Here is a 19,372-nt window from a genome sequence, read left to right on the forward strand (position 1 = left end):
TTTGGTGTTAAAGGGAGTGACGAAGTGGGGACACATTTTGAAGGATGCTAAGCTGGTGCCCTGGTCAAAATTTGAGGAATTAACAGATCATAAGCTTTCAAGGTTTAAATATTTACAATTAGCAGGTTGGACGGCATCCCTCCAGGAGAAAGGGGGAGTGTATAATTCTTGGGAAGAGAAATTATCCTCGATCTTGGTACATAAATAAGTCTCTGTTTGGTATCAGGCATTGCTTGATGCGTCCGATTCTGCGGTTTTGCCTCGAGAAGAAATGGGGAGAGGTCTTGCCAGATCTGGATTTAGTGCATATCTGGGAAATGTCAAGCTCTATGCTATGGTCGGTAACCAGATCAGCCTCATTGAAAAAAAAAAATCAACTGTTTACGATGCATAGGGTTTATTGGTCTCCTCCGAGGTTATCCACTGTGGGGAAGTCAGAAAAAAAGTTTCTGCGATGTGGGGAGCCTAATGCAAACGATATACACATGTTTTGGAGTTGTCCAAATCTAGGTATTTTTTGGTCGGGGATTAATGATTTTCTTAAGCGATTTATAAGCAACAAAGTGGAGGTGACACCCCTTTAGTATTCTTTGGTGTCTTCCCCGGGTCTACATGGGATCAGAAGTTATCTAGGCCGCATAAGTGTATATTGTTTTTGTTGATGCTATTGGCCAGGAGACAAATATGTCTAAAATGGGTCAGCCCTATACCCCGAATGTTTTGGACTGGCTGTCTTCAGTAGATTACTTTTCTTGCTTAGAACATAGTGGTCCAATAGGTAATAATGATGAATGTTGGGCCATTTGGGAAAATGCTCCGCAAAATGGAATTACTTTTGATATGTAGTCCAATGATTATTCCTGCCTCCTTAACACCCCCTCCCCCTTTCCTTTTCCTCCTCGCTCACTGGCTTGTGGTTGGATAAGAGCATTGGGAAGGCCCGGGAGAGGTGAAGTGCTGCATCTGCTTGGGTTTTTACCTGGTCAAACTGGGTTACCATTCTTGATGTCGGTTGATGACCCTCGAATAGTGTGGTGGGATTTTCTTTGAGGACAAAAAAAAAACAAAAAAAAAAAGACATACGCAGCTCCATGTTTCCTGCATGGTTCCTAGATTACTTTTTCTTTTATTAGGCTCTGTTTTGTGTTGCATCTCAGTGGAGGGATCTGTTTTATCCGGAGTATGCAGCGGTATTTGTTGCTTGATTTTTAGTTTTGTAAAAAAAAAATAAAAAAAAAATAAAGCCTTCACATGTTAAAGGGTTATGAACTTTCTTGATAACTGTTTTTGTTAATTTTAAAAAATGAGGTTTTGTTTTTGCTTATTGAAGAGGAGCATGGTGGGATTATTTTGAGTGCCTGTTAGTTCCAAAATGGAGGCGACTGGGCTGCTTCTAGGACTGGGTTACTGGGTATTTACTACACTCACCCATTCGTTGGAGGGAGTGAGGGAAGAAGCGGTCACATTAGCACCACAGAAACGGATTTACTCCTGTCTTGGCCGAGTGCAGGCTCTGACCATTTCCAGAGTCGGAGTGCATCGAAAAACATCCATGAATAATCACAAACTCAGATTTGTGGGTGTGCATAGGCTTTTCAGGGTACTACGCCCTTGAACACCTATTCTCTGCCCCAGGGAGCAGATTTCCTCTGGTGTAGTATCACACACATGGGAGGGATTGAAATATGCTTGTGAGTAAATACATTCAGAATTTAATATGTTGAAGATATCAAACGTTGAACTAACTTCTGCTTAAAAATGAATTTATTTGCTTGTGCAAGTTGGACTGTGATGTACCAATGGCTTTGCAACTCAGGCTTGCGTTCTTAAAAAAAAAGTATGGCTCTGATGTTGCACCTCATTGGACAAGCAGCTCTCTTCCCTCCTATGTCTACTATCTGCCTCATTCCATCACCCCTGTTGGTTGTTGGGGCTGTTCTTTGTCTCACGTTGAATTCTGGGTTGTACATCATAGACCCTCCATTGTGGTGCCTTTGAATAGCTTCAGCCTGCTCCTTTACTACTGATGGTTGGACACCATAGGCCCTTTACTGAAGGGTCTGTGGCTTGCACCTCCACCTCCTTTGGGTGGTACCTCAAAGAGCCTCTACTGAGTTTTCTGGGGCTATTCTTGACCAAAACCTTCACCACATCTAGGTGGGTCCCATTTCCTCCATGCTGAGGAGTCAGTAGGTTACCCCTCCTTCACCCTGGGTGGTATCATAGGCACTCTGCACAAACTCCCCAGGATATTGAGATCCAGTTTGTCAGATTTAGGAGCTCAAATGCAAAACCTATAGCCAAAAACATCTACAGTTTGCCATATTTGTTCCTCAGAACCTGAGTCAATTACATTTTGTATTTACAAATGGTTCTGTTGAATCTATTTGTAACACATCAGCATTTACAGGAGTCCATTAACAAACAATCTTCCCGTCTGCCCTACTGAGGTATTACACACATGAACACATATACAACCAAAAACATTAGGTTTCATATAAAAATATGTATGGTTTCGAAAATAGTTTTTCGCCTGAGAAACTTAACATTAAAAAGGGTGCTCCGCTTGCAATGTGAAAACGGGCTTGTGCAGTGAAGTGCACATGAACTAGAAGAGTTAGCAATTTCGGATAATACATCTTTTGAGTCTGTCCCCTAAAGGCTGGTTTAGTCATAAGTAGATTCTTTTAGTGCCAGTCAGTGTGCACAATATAGACAATTATGCTCACCGACATTTTGACCCCAAAAAGTAGTGAGGCAATAACTCATGAAAAGGGGTATTCCTCAGAACGATGAGAAGAGGCACCATAAATTCACAGGAGAAAGTATTCAAGGGTTCCAGTAGGTCATCCTAGTGCTGCCAGAAAAAACATCTGTAAGGGAAGTTCCGATATAAATGACTTCTTTGGGTAGCCCACCACTAAAAGTTTACAACAACGTGCTCTGTGTACATAATTTATGCCCCCCCCCCACACTAGGTTAGTGGGGACCCCCAAATCATAACCCCTCCCACCATTCATTGTCACTTTAACCTTTCTCATGGCTGGAACTTTTGTTTTACAGCTGAGAGTAGGCTGTGTTATAAGAGCATTCTCTGTAATGTCATTGCTATAGGCCTGTTAACTCTGAATATGTGTAATGTACTATGCTCTCTAGGTGCAGAATATATGGTTGCATTGCATTACTTTCTGCCATTATTTTTTGTGTGGTTTTGCCCTTTAGGCGCTAAGTATACAGTTGCATGACCATGTTTTTTTTTACAAATGCTATTTTCATTGTGGGGTCCTATGGGGGCTGTTCTCATCATTAGTCATATCAATATATTGTGGCATGGAAACATGTTCCATAGTGCTTTGTAGGGCATTACGTTTACAAAACATCTTTGCTCATAACGCAGGCTCTGATGGTACTAGGACAATGGATCCAACTTTAAAACACTTTCTTTCCACATTATCTCTGGGTCCCCACACTTAGTGGGGACCCTAAAATAATAACCCCTCACACCATTCAGTGTCTTTTAAGCTTTCTCATGGTTACAACTTTTGTTTCACAACTGGGAGAAGTTTTGTTTTAAAGGGCTTGTTTGTAATAATATTGCATTAGGCCTGCTAGCCCTAAAAATGCCCTCTAGGGGCTAACTATGTGGTTACACTGCATTACTTTCGCCTGTATTTTTTCAAGGGGTTATCCCCTCTTGGGGCTAAAAATATGATTACATGACCACGTTTCTTAAAAATGATATTTTTGTTATGTTGCCTTCTAGGGGCTGTTTTGAGCATTACAGTCTAATGCCAAACGTTTGTTTTCTGATAAAGGTTTATATAATTGTATGTTTTAATAATCTCTCTTGATTACAGTTATGACCATAATTCAGGCCAATTTAACATCCATATTACACTATGACTGTTTGAACACTCTTGATATGTTTGGGTGACCCTTCTAGTTTATTTCTCTCGTTACTCCTCCATGGCTGTCTTGTGTATTTTTTTTTTGTGTGGAATTGTATTAGCCAGCTAGCAACTCTGATGGTGGGGTGGTGAAAGTAGTATTCTATTGGAATTAGCATGGCAGATTTAAATTAGGATGCTAAATGGCAACATTTTCATTTTTGGCTTCAGATAGAGGAAACAGGTACACAGAAGTGGTTTAGTTTTATGCAGGGCCACTGGAATTATATGGCAGGAAAAGATGAAATTATGAGGCAGGGTTGGCCAATTTATGTGGCAAGAAAAGTCCAGCTGTGAATTTACAGGACCAATAGCTCTAACCTAAACAAATGCGAGACCTATTGGATTACAAATGCTTGTTTTAGGCTTTGCAGTGCTAAAATTGTAAACTTTTCATCACAATTAAAGGCCTTTTGTTGTGTACAAGGGGAACACATGCCTATTGCACAAGTAATGTGTAGGTGTGCTGACTGTAGCAGTCTGAAACGCAGTGTTGAGTGTGAAGAATGCAGAACTATTCCAATTTTTCGTCGACACTAAAAGCGATAAAAACGATCTTACAAAGTCATGATGTGGGACTCAATTGTGCAAACCTAAATTTTAAGCAACACCACTTGCTTAGCGGCCTCGGAAGTCTGTGCCTGAAAAAGCAAAGACTAAATCTATGTGCGCCAGCATGCAAAGTGTTGTTGCCAAAAAATGGCATAGAATGGGGGATACTTGTTATTGATTCTTTTGCTCTATTCCAAATTAACAATCTGGATTGGGCATTAGTGATACGGACAGATAGACCAGGTTTCAAAGCTTATTCTATTGAGAGCAGAGTTGTTACATGACTGCCATCAAATTGTTTATGTCGGTGGTCCTTCTCAACCTTTAGGTGCATGTTTGAATGCAGTTTGTGGTATTGACTGAGAGTCCGATTTGGGGGTGATACTGTCATTGAGCGATTCAGTGGCAATATCCATTTATGAAAACATTTGCTGTGAACAGTTGTCCATAACCTGGAGGATACACGTTAGAATCCTGGCAGGGTCTACGGTGTCTTTCATCTTCCTGAGGTTGTTCTGCCTTCATACTTATCTCATATCAGAGCTTACAGAACCTCTCTGGAATGCACTTCTGAGTTCAAAGAAGACCTTTATTGTTGTTAATTCTTCCCCACCCACAAGTTCTTGAGCGAGGAATTAATAGATTTCAAGCACACAACGTAGTCGCAGCAAGAAAACAAAATATATCACAGTACTTCTCAGTTGCAATGTACACAGCATAAATGTAATATATTCAAAGCAAAGCATAAAAGTCAAATTCATCACCGTTTGAGCAAGGCGGCAGGGCCTAAATATTCAGCTTTATCTTTCTGGGGTCTGCAAGTTGATGACTCCGGTCAACTGCGAGAAAGAGATTATCTACCCAAACGGGAGACTGGCAACTGACGTCTAGTTCCAGCCTGAAGTCAAGCAGATTCGAATCTAACTCACTGTAGCCCAGAGTCATCCTTACAAAAGCGAGCCCCCTCCTCTCAGACTCGGGAAAACTACGCAAGCCTTTGGAGACGGCCAGATCTCCTAGACTTCTCCTATTCCCAAGGCTGAGCAGAAAGAAAAACCCCAAATGTACTCTCTCTTATCAGGTCTAGTCTGGTGTGAAGAAAACAGCTTGGTTCATCTTGTGGAAAAACACAGCTTGGAAGAATACAGACATCTGCGATGTTTCAACTGCAATGTCTAACTCCACGTTAAAGCCAATAGGCAGCTAACCTAAATATCAAATGTAATGTCTAATATCATGTCAAAGCTAATAGGCAGCTAAACTGAATACAGCATGTCAAAGCCAACAGGCAGAATACAGAATGTAATGGCTAATGCCATGTCAAAGCCAATAGGAGGCTAAACTGAATACAGAAAGTAATGGCTAACTCCATGTTAAAGCCAATAGGCAGCTAAACTGAACAAAACATATAGGGGGTTATTCTAACTTTGGAGGAGTGTTAATCCGTCCCAAAAGTGACGGTAAAGTGACGGATATACCACCAGCCGTATTACGAGTTCCATAGGATATAATGGACTCGTAATACGGCTGGTGGTAAATCCGTCACTTTTGGGACGGATTAACACCTCCTCCAAAGTTAGAATAACCCCCATAATGTGCTACAGGTGAACATTGAGCAACTAATATGCGCAGTGGTGAAACACAAAGTCATTGGTCAAACACAATTAATAGCATCACAGAGGTTAAGACAAATTGCTTTTGATTATGTATTCATGGATGTCGCTGAGCAATGGAGTCCTCTAACTCATTTAAGAAAGTACTGTGTTCTGTAAGTACTGTGAGTGTAGTGTTTGCCACTTTATTTTCACAGAAGTACCAGATTACAATAGTTTTGCTGATAAGTCCTTATTTGCAGATCTTAACTTTAGCAAAAAAAAAGCCAAATAGAAAAAATATCGTTCTTAAAATTAATATTGTGGGGATGGGAAGGTTGAAAGGGAAGTAATAACCCCATTATAAATATACTAAAAAGCCCCATGACATGCCTAAACAATATCTTCGGCCAGTCCAAGTTTTACAGCCAGTAGCACATTGTTTCTGGATTTGTCTGTCACACCTAAGCACACCAAAAACATGGAAATGTCACACATAGTCAAACATGGCAGCTATGTAGTACGGCTTGAAGGGAAAAGGGACAGAAGGCCTCCTACATTTTAAAGAGAGCTGTGGTGAAGGGGTGTTACCTGTAGCACAGGGCCAGGGAGAGGCAGAAGTAACGTTAACAAGAGGTGCTGAGAAGGTTTGGACAGAAAACGATAAAGGGCTAGGAGTTTGAGTGTGACAGGCTCCTTGGAAAAAACAACAAAGCCTTCAGCATACACAAGTATTACTATACTCAATTGTGAAAATATTCTTCAGAGGTCCAATTTCGTTATTTGAAATGTTCAATCTTTATTGATCCTTCTCTCACTGCCAACACGTGTTTCGTTGATTGGGCACCTTGCCCCACAACTTCATCAGGACTAAAGTAAAACAAAACCTATATTTTACGTAGACCCAACATATGTCCTCAGCATGAGGAAAATCACCCTGTGGCATAATATGCACTCTCCTCATGTCAAACAAAGGTGCAGTACAGTAGAAACCCATGCACCAATCAAATGCAAGCACTATTCTAGTAGACAAAGGATAGTCCTCACATTAGTGAACATTCAGTTTGTTCATTAAGAAAACAAAAACATATATTTTTCCATACATCATGTCAATCTCAAGTGTATCTCTACTTGCTATTAGTAATAAGAGGGACCATGTTATGCATGAGAGTAATCTTCACTCACAAACATAAGTATACAATTGCACCCCTTGTGTCACATTCCAATTGGTCCTTCATTCAATAAAGGAACCGCTATGTGCTCTTATCTATGGCCCACTTTTTACCACCGTAGAAAAGCCAATAACTTTATATACTCAGGTGTGTATTTGAAAATCAAATTGGACACACGAGTATCCAACCAAACTAACCAATCACTCAAATATCCCCAAACTATCCGAACACCAATAATGTGGCAAATACATTTCTTTTGTCATATATCTCTGTGAAGGAAAAAAAAGAATACATTAACAGCCATATTAAATTACCAGCACCAGCTACATGTAAAATGCAAACTGCAATATTCCTATCTCATAATCCGAAAATTGTCACAAATTCTGTATGATAACAAAACGATCTGTTAGATAATGAGTATAGTCTAGAACGTATATATAAACCACACTCAGACTCTCCCTGACCAATGACCCATCAACAGCCAGGGGAAATTTCCATAATGGCATGAGAGCAGTTGCCGCCTGAATTGAAGCCAGTTGCCTATGGTTCAACTCGAAAAAGAAAGAGATCCTCATGGCCGGCTCCACCCCCTCCGCCTAGGACGACTCCTGGTGGCCAGCAGCCCTGGGAAACGCCCCCACCGACCACACACACACAACTTGGGCATTATCCTGGACTCAGTGCTTTCCATGACCCATCTCTTCAGCCTGCCTCCACCCCTTACTGCTCCTTTGAAAGATTTTCAAATCGATCCCCACTGAGACTAGGACAGTCATCCACGCCCTGGTCAGCAGCAAATTGGACTACCGCAGCGCACTGAATGCCGGCATCACAAAGAAGCTACAAGCAAGACTACAGAGAATCCAGACGACAGCAGCAAGACTCATCCTGGACATCCCCTGCCACAACCACATCTCCACTCACCTCGGAGACCTTCACTGTCTCCTGGTTGACAAACGCATCACCTTCGAGCTACTGACTCACACCTATAAGGCACTTCACAGCATCGGACCAGACTCCCACAACCACCACCTGACCTACAACCCCTGCCAGGCAACTCTGATCCCCCCAACTTGACGCCATTCCCAGAATTGAGAAGAGCACAGCTGGAGGCAGATCCCAGACATGGAACACACTCCCTCTCAAACTCCGACAGGCTGCATCACTGAAGCAATTCAGCAAGGATCTCAGGGCCTGGCTCTTCGAATGATCAGCATGCCCACCACAGCACCTTCTGACCTTATGGGTGATAAGCCTCACACTACAAGTACGGATTGATTAATTTGAGAGCACATGGAAGAGATTCATCGTGTCCACTTGACCCGTTTAAGTAAAGGAAACCGTATTGTTTAAAAAAGAAGAAAAGGGCGAAGAAGCCTTCACCCTACAGCCCTTGTCTCATTAAAGTCCCCCGGTCGGGCAGCCCACCCATCAGTAGCCCCACTAACCCACTTCCTATGTGGCCGCACTCTGTGCGAAAAGATTATGCGGCGAGTACACCCAGAATCTTGTTGGCCTTTCTGGACACCATCTTTGTTGCCGTATTTATATGTGCCATGATCACGGGCGGACCAGCCTCCCCGCATTACCCTAGCAACATAACAATCAAAACTGGACTACAAGACGATCCTGTGGTGAGGGCTCCCAGAATCTCGGCGTCTTTCTCGGGTGCCATCTTTGATGCCATTCACGTATAGGCTATGTTAAAAGGGAGGACCAGCATCCCCGCAATAGCCTAGCAGCATAACAGTCAAAGACGGGACTGCCCAATATTCAATCTTTCATGGCCAACATCTTTGATTATCAGTGGTGCCCATAGTTAATTATCTATTGTTACGAATTTCACTGAAATTTCGCACACACCAGTGTGTGGACCATTCTGAAGTGCTGTAGGCTATGTATATGCTATGATAAAGGGGCGGACCAGCATCTCCGCATTACCCTAGCAAGATAATAGTCAAAGACAGACTACCCATTTCAATCTTAAGGGCAGGACATAAGAATTTCGCTAAAATGTTGCACACACCCATGTGTGGGTGAGTCTGAAGTGCTATTGGGGACAAATTCATAAATACCATCACTACTTCTGTTTTATCATACCCAATTAGTCCCGTTTACAAAAGCATCAGGCATCCGAAATCTTGTAGGAGGCCCAATACCCATGGTATACTATCACAGATTTGTATAGTTAGACCATGACCTATCTTCTAAGCACGACCCTTATGCAGGCCAAAGCTTATGTACCAATAATATGTACAATATCACTGCTATTGATAACGTTATAGTGATGGAGAGGCAATGGTACACCCATCACATTACAGCAAATAAAGAAAAAGTAAAGGACTAATTCTCACACAAAATACTGCAATTCCTGGTCTATATTTAGTGCCTTCTCAACAGCTTTAAGTTTCATTATCCACATGGCTTCACATTGCCGTAGATCCAATTCTCTGTTCCCACCTATGGGGATGCCTGGTCACCTGATCAATCCCAAAGAATTGAAAGCTCCTATGTTGTCCCTGTGCTTTGCACTCATTGGCATGAACCAACAGCAGGTGCCTACTGTCTCTTGATCGAAGTGCCCTCATATGTCTTCTAACCCTGTCCCTCAGAGCTCTGATTGCATTCCCACATAGGTATGATCACAGTTGCAAATAATGACATACAACACACAATTTGTTGCCACGGTTGATGTTTGAACGTATTGCATATACATCTCTATATGCATGTGTGACACTCTTAGTCTTGTCCATTGCCCATCTACAGATCCCACAATGTCCACATTCGTAGAAGCCCTGTGTGTGCTGTGCCAACCAACTTGCCTATTGCTGCAGTTTAAGATAGCTAGGACTCAATAGGGTCTTCAAAGATCTTCCGCAAAGGAAGATGATGTCTGGTCTGTCCAGTACAAGTTTACTCAGCAGTTTATCTGCTTGTAAATGAAGCCAACGTCTCTGTAGGCATTTCTGAAACCTGTGTGATGTCCAGCTAAAATCAGTAATCATGTGCATCCTGTTTGTTTTTCCTTTATCGTGTGTGCTTGCACATAGGAAAAGCACCCTATCAACCTTCAGGATCCTATTCCTGACTGGTCTAATGGTATATATATTGTAACTTCTCTGCAGAAATCTTACCTCCATGTCTTGTATGCATTTCTGAAAGTCCTGTTCATTGCTGCAATTACTGCTGGCTTGCATCATTTCCCCAAAAGGAATCACATTTTTCTGGCAATTGAGATGTGAGCTGGTTACAAGATTGAATTACAAGAGGTTGGCTTCAGAAAAAGTCTACTCTGTATCCTCTATTATTTTTGATGTAGAGCGCTACGTGACGAAAAACAATCTTCTCATTACTATATTGGTATGTGAATCAAATATCTGACTCATTCGTGTTCATATACTCACAGAAATTTCAAGTTGTATTACATTTGCTGTCCATATCATAAAACAGTTATCTGTAAACCGCCCCAATACAAAATATGCTCAGTCCACCTTGCGCTCATGGGCCCCAGATCTGCGTCTCCTCAAGCCACCCCATGAAGAGGTTTGCATAAAAAGGAGCAAACCTGGATCCGGTCTCAGCCTCTTACAGTTGTCTATACCATTCATTCTTAAACAGAAACACATTATTTTCCAGTATGAACTCGGTCACTGTCAAAAGCATTTCTGTGTGCTCTAATAAAGTTACACATCTAGTTTTGAGTGCAGTGCTGTTATTCCCTTATCATGCCTGATACTTGTGTACAGTGACACATCAAGTGTCACCATTAGCATACCTGGCTCCCACAACACATTTAGCAGATTTAGTATATGCTTGGTGTCGCGTATATGGGAGGGCAAGTTACTCACAAAAGGTTGTAGAAAGACATCTATGAATTCCAACAATCGTTCAGTGGGCCCACCAATGCCTGAAATAATGGGCCTTTCTGCTAGAAATGGTATGTCCTTGTGTACCTTAGGAAGAGTATAAAGGCAAGGGTATCTGGGGCGATCCACCCGTGAATAGAGATAGTCATTGCCACTAAGTAAACTCTGGGATAAAAACAGTGTCTGTTGAATGTGTACATTATGGTCTTGCAGATAGTGTCTGAGGACTGCATGAACATTGTACACTGTAGTAGGCAGCAGGTGAAGGGTCTTTGACGCCACACTTCCTTTCAGTGATGAAGATCCCTATGACAAACTTGTAGCTGCTGGTTCCGGCCGTTCCAAGGTCGTTTTTCCATCTTAAACTGATTTAAATGTTATCTCTCTAACAGAGAGTTTTGGGGTCAAGAACCCAGAGTGGATTGTGGATTGTGGAGTTAAACAAATATTAACCACGACAGTGGGTTAAAGGATGTAATCCAGGGGGAAAAGATTTGATTTTCACTAGACCGGCCATGAATAACATTTTTGGGAAAAAACGATTAGTGTACAATGCAGCTGGTTATATAAAATACAAGATGTGGATAATTAAAGCGTTTGCAAAGAAAAAAACAAACTCCGACTCTGGGAAGGAGTGCAACCAGGCAGAATACACATCCTTGGTAGGGTAGAGTGCACAGCTTATTACAATAAGTACCCAGCTATCAGTGGGGAGGCCCTCAATATTTGGAAAGATTTTGAATACTTGGAGTGCTGAGAATTATGTCATTTGCAAAACAGGTGAATGCCAAACTGATTAACTTTGGCAACACTGTAATGTGAAAAAAGCAAGAAACAAATTCCAGAAATGTAGTCAACGGAAAGATTTTATGGCGAGAGTAAATAGGAAAGTGGCAGAACTGTGTGCTAGTTAAGAAAGAAATCGAAGAGGCAAGTACTGGAATGATAGGCATGGAGAGAAAATGGAGAAAATAGTGAAAGAGGGTGAAGAGCGATAGGGAAATAGGAAAAAAGGGACAGATAAAACTAATAGCTTAGCTCTAACCAGCAGTATCGGAGATGATCCCAGGTGGCTGCTGTAATAGCACTCTAATGTTTGCACCGGACTCGAAACTTGGCTGACCTCTTAATACCAAGAATATTACTTCCGTTATCATTGATGCCAATGGGTTGGGTCATGTTACACTCTCAGTTCATCAAGTCCTAAGCATGGCTCTCTAGCCAGCATCACTTTGCATGTTGGGCATTTAAATTCAAATTGCTAAGAAGAAAATAAATGTGAAAGAACAAGTCCCAGAGTGATATGAGGTGTTGGTTAAAAAGCCAGAACTACCTGGTAGTGTCTCGCATAAGGGCACTTGGCTGTCAAGTGTGTATGATACAGAGGATTTCAAATTATGTGAAGTAGAAACACCAAATCTATTTAGAATTCAATCATTCAATCAAACACTTTTCTTAATACTTAATACTACTTACCCGGTAGGGTCTCAAGGCGCGGGGGTGGTTACTTCTCAAAAAGCCATGTTTTGAGGTGCTTTCTGAAGGTTAGGAGGTCCTGGGTCTTGCGTAGGTTGGTTGGGTGGGAGTTCCAGGTTTTGGTGGCGAAGTAGGAAAAGGATCTGCTGCCGGAGGTGGTGCGTTGGATGCGGGAGACAGTAGCGAGAGCAAGGTCGGCGGAGCGGAGCTGTCGAGTTGGTTTGTGGAAGTTGATTCGTTTTTTGAGGTAGGCTGGTCCCGTGTCGTGGAGGGCATTGTGAGTGTGGACCAGGATTTTGAAGATTATCTTTTTGTTGATGGGCAGCCAGTGTAGGGATCTGAGGTGGGCGGAATGTGTTTGTGGTGGGGGAGGTTGAGGATGAGACGTGCGGCTGCGTTCTGGATATGCTGGAGTTTTCTCTGAAGCTTGGCTGTGGTCCCTGCGTAGAGGGCGTTGCCGTAGTCCAGTCTGCTGCTTATGAGTGACCGTTCTTCTCGTTTCTAAGGGAATCCATTTGAAAGACTTGAAAGTCTTGAGTAGCAAGCGAAGGGTGTTGAAGCAAGAGGATGATATGGCGTTGATTTGCTGAGTTATGGAGAGAGATGAGTCCAGTATGATGCCAAGATTGCGTGCGTGGGTGTCGGGGTGGACCAAGGGTGGTGGGCCACCAAGAGTCATTCCATATTGTCTTGTTTGGGCCGAAGATGATGATCTTGGTTTTATCTGAGTTCAGTTTGAGGTGGCTTGCTTTCATCCAGTTGGCGATAGCGAGGAGTCCAGCGTGTAGGTTACTCTTGGCGGTAGATGGGTTCCTCGTGAGGGAGATGATGAGCTGGGTGTCGTCAGCGTATGAAATGATGGTGAGGCCGTGGGGTCGGATGATGTTGGCGAGAGGAGCCATGTAGACTTTGAAAAGGGTGGGGCTGAGGGAGGATCTTTGGGGGACCGCACAGATGGTCTTGGTGGCTGTAGACTGGAAAGGAGGGAGGCGAACTCTTTGGTTTCTTTCGGAGAGGAAGGAGGTGAGCCAGTCCAGGGCCTTGTGGCGAATTCCGGCGTTGAAGAGGTGTGTGCGGAGAGTTTGGTGGCATATGGTGTCAAAACCTGATGTCGTCTGTACAGGCAATGAGGGCAGTCTCTGTGCTGTGGTTTTTGTGGAATCCAGACTGGGAGATGTTGAGTATGTTGTTGTGTTCTAGGAAGCGAGACAGTTGTATGTTTACTATCTTCTCTATGACCTTTGTGGGGAAGGGGAGTAGAGCGATGGGTCGGTAGATTGTGAGGTCTTCAGGTTCTGCTTTGGGTTTTTTCAGAATAGCGTTGTCTTCGGCGTGTTTCCAAATGTCTGGGAAGGTTGCGGTCATGAAGGAACTGTTGATGACGGCCCGGAGCTGGGGAGCGATGATTTGGCTGGCCTTGTTCAAGGTGTGGGGGGGGGGGGGCAAAGGTCTGTTGGGGAGCCTGAGTGGATGGAGCTCATGGTTCTTCAGATTTCTTCATCGTTGGTGGGGGTCCATGTGTTCAGTAGGATGGTGTGGCAGGGTGTTGTGGTGTTGGTTGTGTCGGTGTTGGTGGATGAGGACGATGTGAAGCTGTCTTGTATGCCTGCGATCTTGCGGGTTAGTAGTTGGAGAGGGAGTTGCATAGGTCTTGGAAGTGTGGAGGGTCGATGGTGCAGGATTTGGATTTGGTGAGTTCTTTGATGATGGCAAAAAGTTGCTTGCTGTTGTGTGTGTTGTTGTCTATGCGTTCTTTGTCGAAGGATCGTTTGGAGGTCCAGATGAGTTGATGATGTTTGCGCATGGCTGATTTGAGGGCGGAGAAGTTGCTCATTGAGGGTTCTTGGCGCCAGGCTTTCTCAATTTTTCAGCATTCTCGTTTGGAAGACTGAAGTTCTGTGGTGAACCAGGGGGTGTTCTTGATGGTGCGGGTGTTGTTGTTTATTTTGAATGGGGCGAGGGAGTCTGCGCATGTTGCTAGCCATCGTGTGAGGTTGAGGGCGGCGGCATTGGGGTCGTTGGTGCTGGGAGGTTGGGCTTGTGCAAGGTTGGAGATTAGTTGTTCTTTAGAGATTGTGTTCCACTTGCGGTAGGGAGTAGGATGCTGGTGGTGGGTGGGGGGGTTTCAGGAAGGAGAAATGGACGCAGTGGTGGTCAGTCCAGTGGAGTTTGGTGGTGTGAGTGAAGGCGATGTGGCTGCTGGAGGTGAAGATGGCGTCTAGCGTGTGTCTGGCTTAGTGGGTGGGTGAGGTGACCAGTTGCTTGAGGCCGAGGTTTGTGCGGTTGTCCAGCAGGGCCGTGGAGTTGCAGTCATGGGTGCTTTCCAGGTGAAAGTTAAGGTCACCAAGGAGTAGGTAGTCTGTGGAGGTGAGGGTGTGGGAGCTGATAGTGTCGGCGATGGTGTCACAGAATGGGCGGCGGGGTCCTGGTGGTCTGTAGATGAGGGTTCCTCTTAGGGTGGTGTTGGCGTTGATGTGTACTTGAAAGTGTAGGTGCTCTGCGTTGTCTAGGGTGTCGTTGGTGTTGGTGGAAATCTTGATGGCGTTTCTGTGTATTATGACGATTCCCCCTCTTGGTTTGTTGGTGCAGTCTCTACGGGTGATTTTGTTTCCTTCTGGGATGGCTATGGCGATGTTGGGTTCTGATGAGGAGTTCATCCATGTTTCAGTGAGGAAGGCGATGTCGGGAGAGTTTGTGGTGAGTAGGTCCCAAAGCTCGATGATGTGCTTGTGGATGGAGCGGGTGTTAAGGAGTATGCAGTTGAGGTGATTGGGGGGTTTGCTGTTGTTGTGGTGCTTGTTGGTGTTATGAGTGCAAGAGAAGTGTCATGGGTGGCATGTGAAAGGTCCGTGAGTGTTCCGGGTTGGCCTGGGCGCAGGTGGTGTACTGGCCGGGGTTGAGAGCAAGGAGCTCTGTGGAGGATTTGTGGTGTTTGGGGGGGGGCCGGAGGAGTGTGGACCAGGGGGACGTGCGCTGAGCATGGTCCAGGCTCGGATGGGCGCAGATGGGCTTGTCTCTGGCGCGCCGGCCACGCAGCAGCCACCATTAAGAAGGGGAGGTGGGAGGGAAGAGCAGCTGGGAGGCGGGAGGGAGTGGCCAATGGGGGCGTGAGGGGGATGGGGCTACAGGGGCTACAGCGGCAGAGTCAGAACAAACCGGCAACAGCTGGAAAACGAAATAACTGGCACAATCAAAGCAATACGAAGCAGAGCAGAAAATGGGCACAGGTAAAGTTCAAAACAGTGAGTAATACGAAAAACAAATTGCAAGAAATGAAATAAGATATGCAAAGAACAAAATACTCGGTACAAAGCAGATTCACCTGGAATAGAGAGAAAGGGCCATAGGGAATTGGCAGGAAATTGGTGCCAGACAGTGGGGACGCAATAGGAAGGAGAGGATATATAAAAGAGCATATGAAGGAGGGAGACAACTAAAAAAAACATATAAAAGTGGGTGGGAGGTGAAGAGAAAGCAGGTGGTGAAGTGGAAATGACAACAGCGAGAAGTCAGGCAAAAGGAAGTAACAAGGTGAGAAAACTAGTGATTGTGGCAGGCAGATAGAGTGAGTGAGCAAATGAACAAGAAAGCAGGGGCATTAACCAGAAGACCGTTGGAAGCGAAAAAGGAGAAGAGGGGACGAAGGAGGGAAAGAGGTAGGAAGAAAATGTTGCAGGTGTAATCGCCACTTATTCTCTGACTGTCGACTGTGCCAGGAGCTGGAAAGTTTAACCCCTGCTCCAAGTTGCCCTCCTCTGCTGCGCTCCAGACTGACATGCAGGAGGAGAGAGCATGTCTGACTCACATGTTGCTGTCACCATTTTAAAACCCTTCTACATCCTTACATTTCAGAAAAGGGAGTCATTTTAGGTCGGCCTGTTGTAACTGTTGTGGGGTTTTAACCACGCCCATCTCACGCCCATCTCACGCTCATCACTTTCACTCATTTGTGAGCTTGCCTTTCAAAAATCCCTTGACGTCATTGGTAAATGCTTTACGTTAGTCCCGCCTTAAGGCTGTTTTTGTCACGCCTTGCAGACTGCCTCTGTTACATGAATTATTACACGATCACCGATCTACTCTTTCTTTTGTCTCTCCCTTTCCTGCTGCATGGCAGCCATGGCGCTCACAGCACGAACTGGCTCAACAGCGTGAACTTGATCGGCGGTATTGAACCGCTGGTCGCATTGTTCACAGTTACCTTAAAACACTTGAAATTGGTAATTGCTTTATTCAAAATAGAAATCCTCACGGCTCTCCTGGCACAGCAAGAGAGCCAATACTACGATATTCACTGCACTAAGAAAAATCGCCCCGTAATGCTTTGCAGGGCATTACATCTACAAAACATTTTTGCCTATAACTCAGCCTGTGGTGGTCCTAGGACAATGGAACCACCACCACAACGTGCTGTTTCTGACTACATCATCCGAGGGTCCCCACACTGTTAGTGGCAATTCCAAAATAATAACCCCTACCACCATTCATGATCTTTTTAAGCTCTCTCATGGTTGGAACCTTTTTTTTACAGCTGAGAGAAACTATGTTTTATGGGCTTTGTCTGTAATATCCTTACAATAGACCTGCTAGCCTTGAAAATCTGTAATGCACTATACCCTCAAGGGGCGAAATATATGGTTATGCTGCATTACTTTCATCTGTTTTTTTCCATGGGCTTCGGCCCTTTAGGGCTAACATTATGGTTACATGATCATGTTTCTTACAAATTATAATTTTGCTATGGTGTTTTAAGCATTACAGTTTAATGCCAAAAGTTTATTTCTGATAAAGGTTTATATGATGATTATATATGTTTCAATAATCTCTCCTTATTACAATTATGACCATGATTCAAGCCAACGTATCCTTATCACACTATGACTGTTTATCACACTATGACTGTTTGAACACTCTCGATATGTTTGGGTGACCCTTCTAGTTTATTTCTCCTCTTTGGCTGTCTTGTGTCTATTTTTGGGGAATTGTGTTTGCCAGTCAGCAACTCTGATGGTGGGGTGGTGAAAGTGGTATTCTGTTTGAATTAGCATGGCAGATTTAAATTAGGATGCTAAATAGCAACATTTTTGTTTTTTGTTACAGATAGAGGAAGAAGATAAATGAAAATGCTTTAGTTACATGCAGGGCTACTGGAATTATGTGGCATGGAAAGACGAAATTATGAGGCAGGGTTAACCAATTTATGTGGCAAGAAAACTCCAGTTATGAATTTACATTGCCAATAGCTCTAACTCAGGAAAATGCGAAACCTATTGCACTGCAAATGCTAAAGTATCCTCTTTATGTGGTCATCACTGCCTTGCCCCGCTCATCATAAAGTGTCACTCAGAGCGTCACACACAAGGCATTACAGTGTCGCATATAAGCACACACTGCAAGTACGGTCATGTTGCAGATAAGCAAACTAAAATGTTAGCAGCTTCGATATTACTTTCTGCACATCTGTATATATACCGTGTATCTCCATGGGGATAAAGGATGATGTATTCCTTATGGCGTTTACCTGATCAAAGCATTCTGTTGTCTTCCCTAAATGTTTGCAAGCTCAAATGTTCCGGTTTTTGAATTGTCGCACACTCTTGGAGCTTACTTTCCTTGTTTTGTTTTCTCAAGCTGAGCTATAGTTTTCAACACAAGCCACACTCTGGGTTTCTATATGTAATGAACTCCCTGCCACGTATTTTCACATGTAATGTTTCACTTGTGTACGAAAATGCCAGTAACGCATTGCAAACATGTTGGCCTCTTTTATCTAATAACAAACTAGTGTTTAATTTTTTTCAGCTCAAGTCTAATCCTAGTGATCAAGAAGAAAAAGAAGCAACGGCGCAGTTGATGAAATCTGATGAAATGCAGCGCATGCGCGCACAAGCTCTTGCTGCTTACAGCCAGCATGATTACCAATCAGCTGAAACTTTCCTCAGTGTTGCCATTGAGGTAAATTCTAGGATGTGATTGCGTACCCTTTTCAAATGGCTAGTTGGGGATATTAAATTATATTTTCTGCTGTATTTGGTTGCTTTGGTATTGTAAAGAGTCTGTTTATTTGGGCAGTGATATCCATAAATCATGCATTTAAGTTATAATGTAAAGGCCAGATATTGCACTATGAAATACTTAAAGCTCTGTTTTCATTGTGTTAAAGCACTAAAAGGTAGCTCATGCCATGTGTCAGAAAGGTTTCCTTATTTATCATGAGCATGTTTTGTTTCGCTGTTTACGCAGATCCAGGTTGGCTTCACACTTTTCAAAAAGCATTAGTTATTTCATAATGGCACTTGTACAGGTTTAGAAAAATCTACTCGCCCACTTGCTGTGACAAACCAATTTCTGTGGTCTGGTTGACAGTGCAGCTGCTGCCAGACAATTATATGACCATCACTCGAAAGGGGTTTGGCTCCACCCACATGTTGGGAGCCAGGAATACATGTTTTGATTGGGCTTGAGTTGTATCCTTCCACAAAAAGTGCTAGCCTTCAACACAACTATGATCATTTTGTTTATTTACACAGCTGGCTGTGCTTGATCTTTCAGGGGCAAGCACATGACATTGTAATACTATTGAAGTGTCTTGGATAACTAGATAATGTATGGTGTTTTTCTCTGGTAACAGCACAGGTTCAAGGGGCAGTCATTAACCTACTTAGATTTTTAGATCTGGCTTGACAGTGCATTTGCAAGCTTGATCTATTGACATTGCCAGTGTGTGTCTTTTTTTGAGGGTGAGGCAGTTTTCAGGTCCACTGGCC

General features: G+C 43.5%; 1 protein-coding gene across 2 annotated transcripts in view; it reads left to right on the top strand.

Annotated features, from left to right (window-relative positions):
* The window catches only part of DNAJC3 (DnaJ heat shock protein family (Hsp40) member C3), a 280,281-nt gene that overhangs the window by 106,401 nt on the left and 154,508 nt on the right, over positions 1-19,372 (top strand). For both annotated transcript variants that reach the window (XM_069204566.1, XM_069204565.1), the window contains one exon: positions 18,408-18,560. In XM_069204566.1, the coding sequence (XP_069060667.1) occupies positions 18,408-18,560 (153 nt within the window). The remainder of the gene's footprint in view (positions 1-18,407; positions 18,561-19,372) is intronic.

The sequence above is a fragment of the Pleurodeles waltl genome, chromosome 8 (assembly GCF_031143425.1).
Source record: "Pleurodeles waltl isolate 20211129_DDA chromosome 8, aPleWal1.hap1.20221129, whole genome shotgun sequence".
Lineage (NCBI taxonomy): Eukaryota > Metazoa > Chordata > Amphibia > Caudata > Salamandridae > Pleurodeles > Pleurodeles waltl.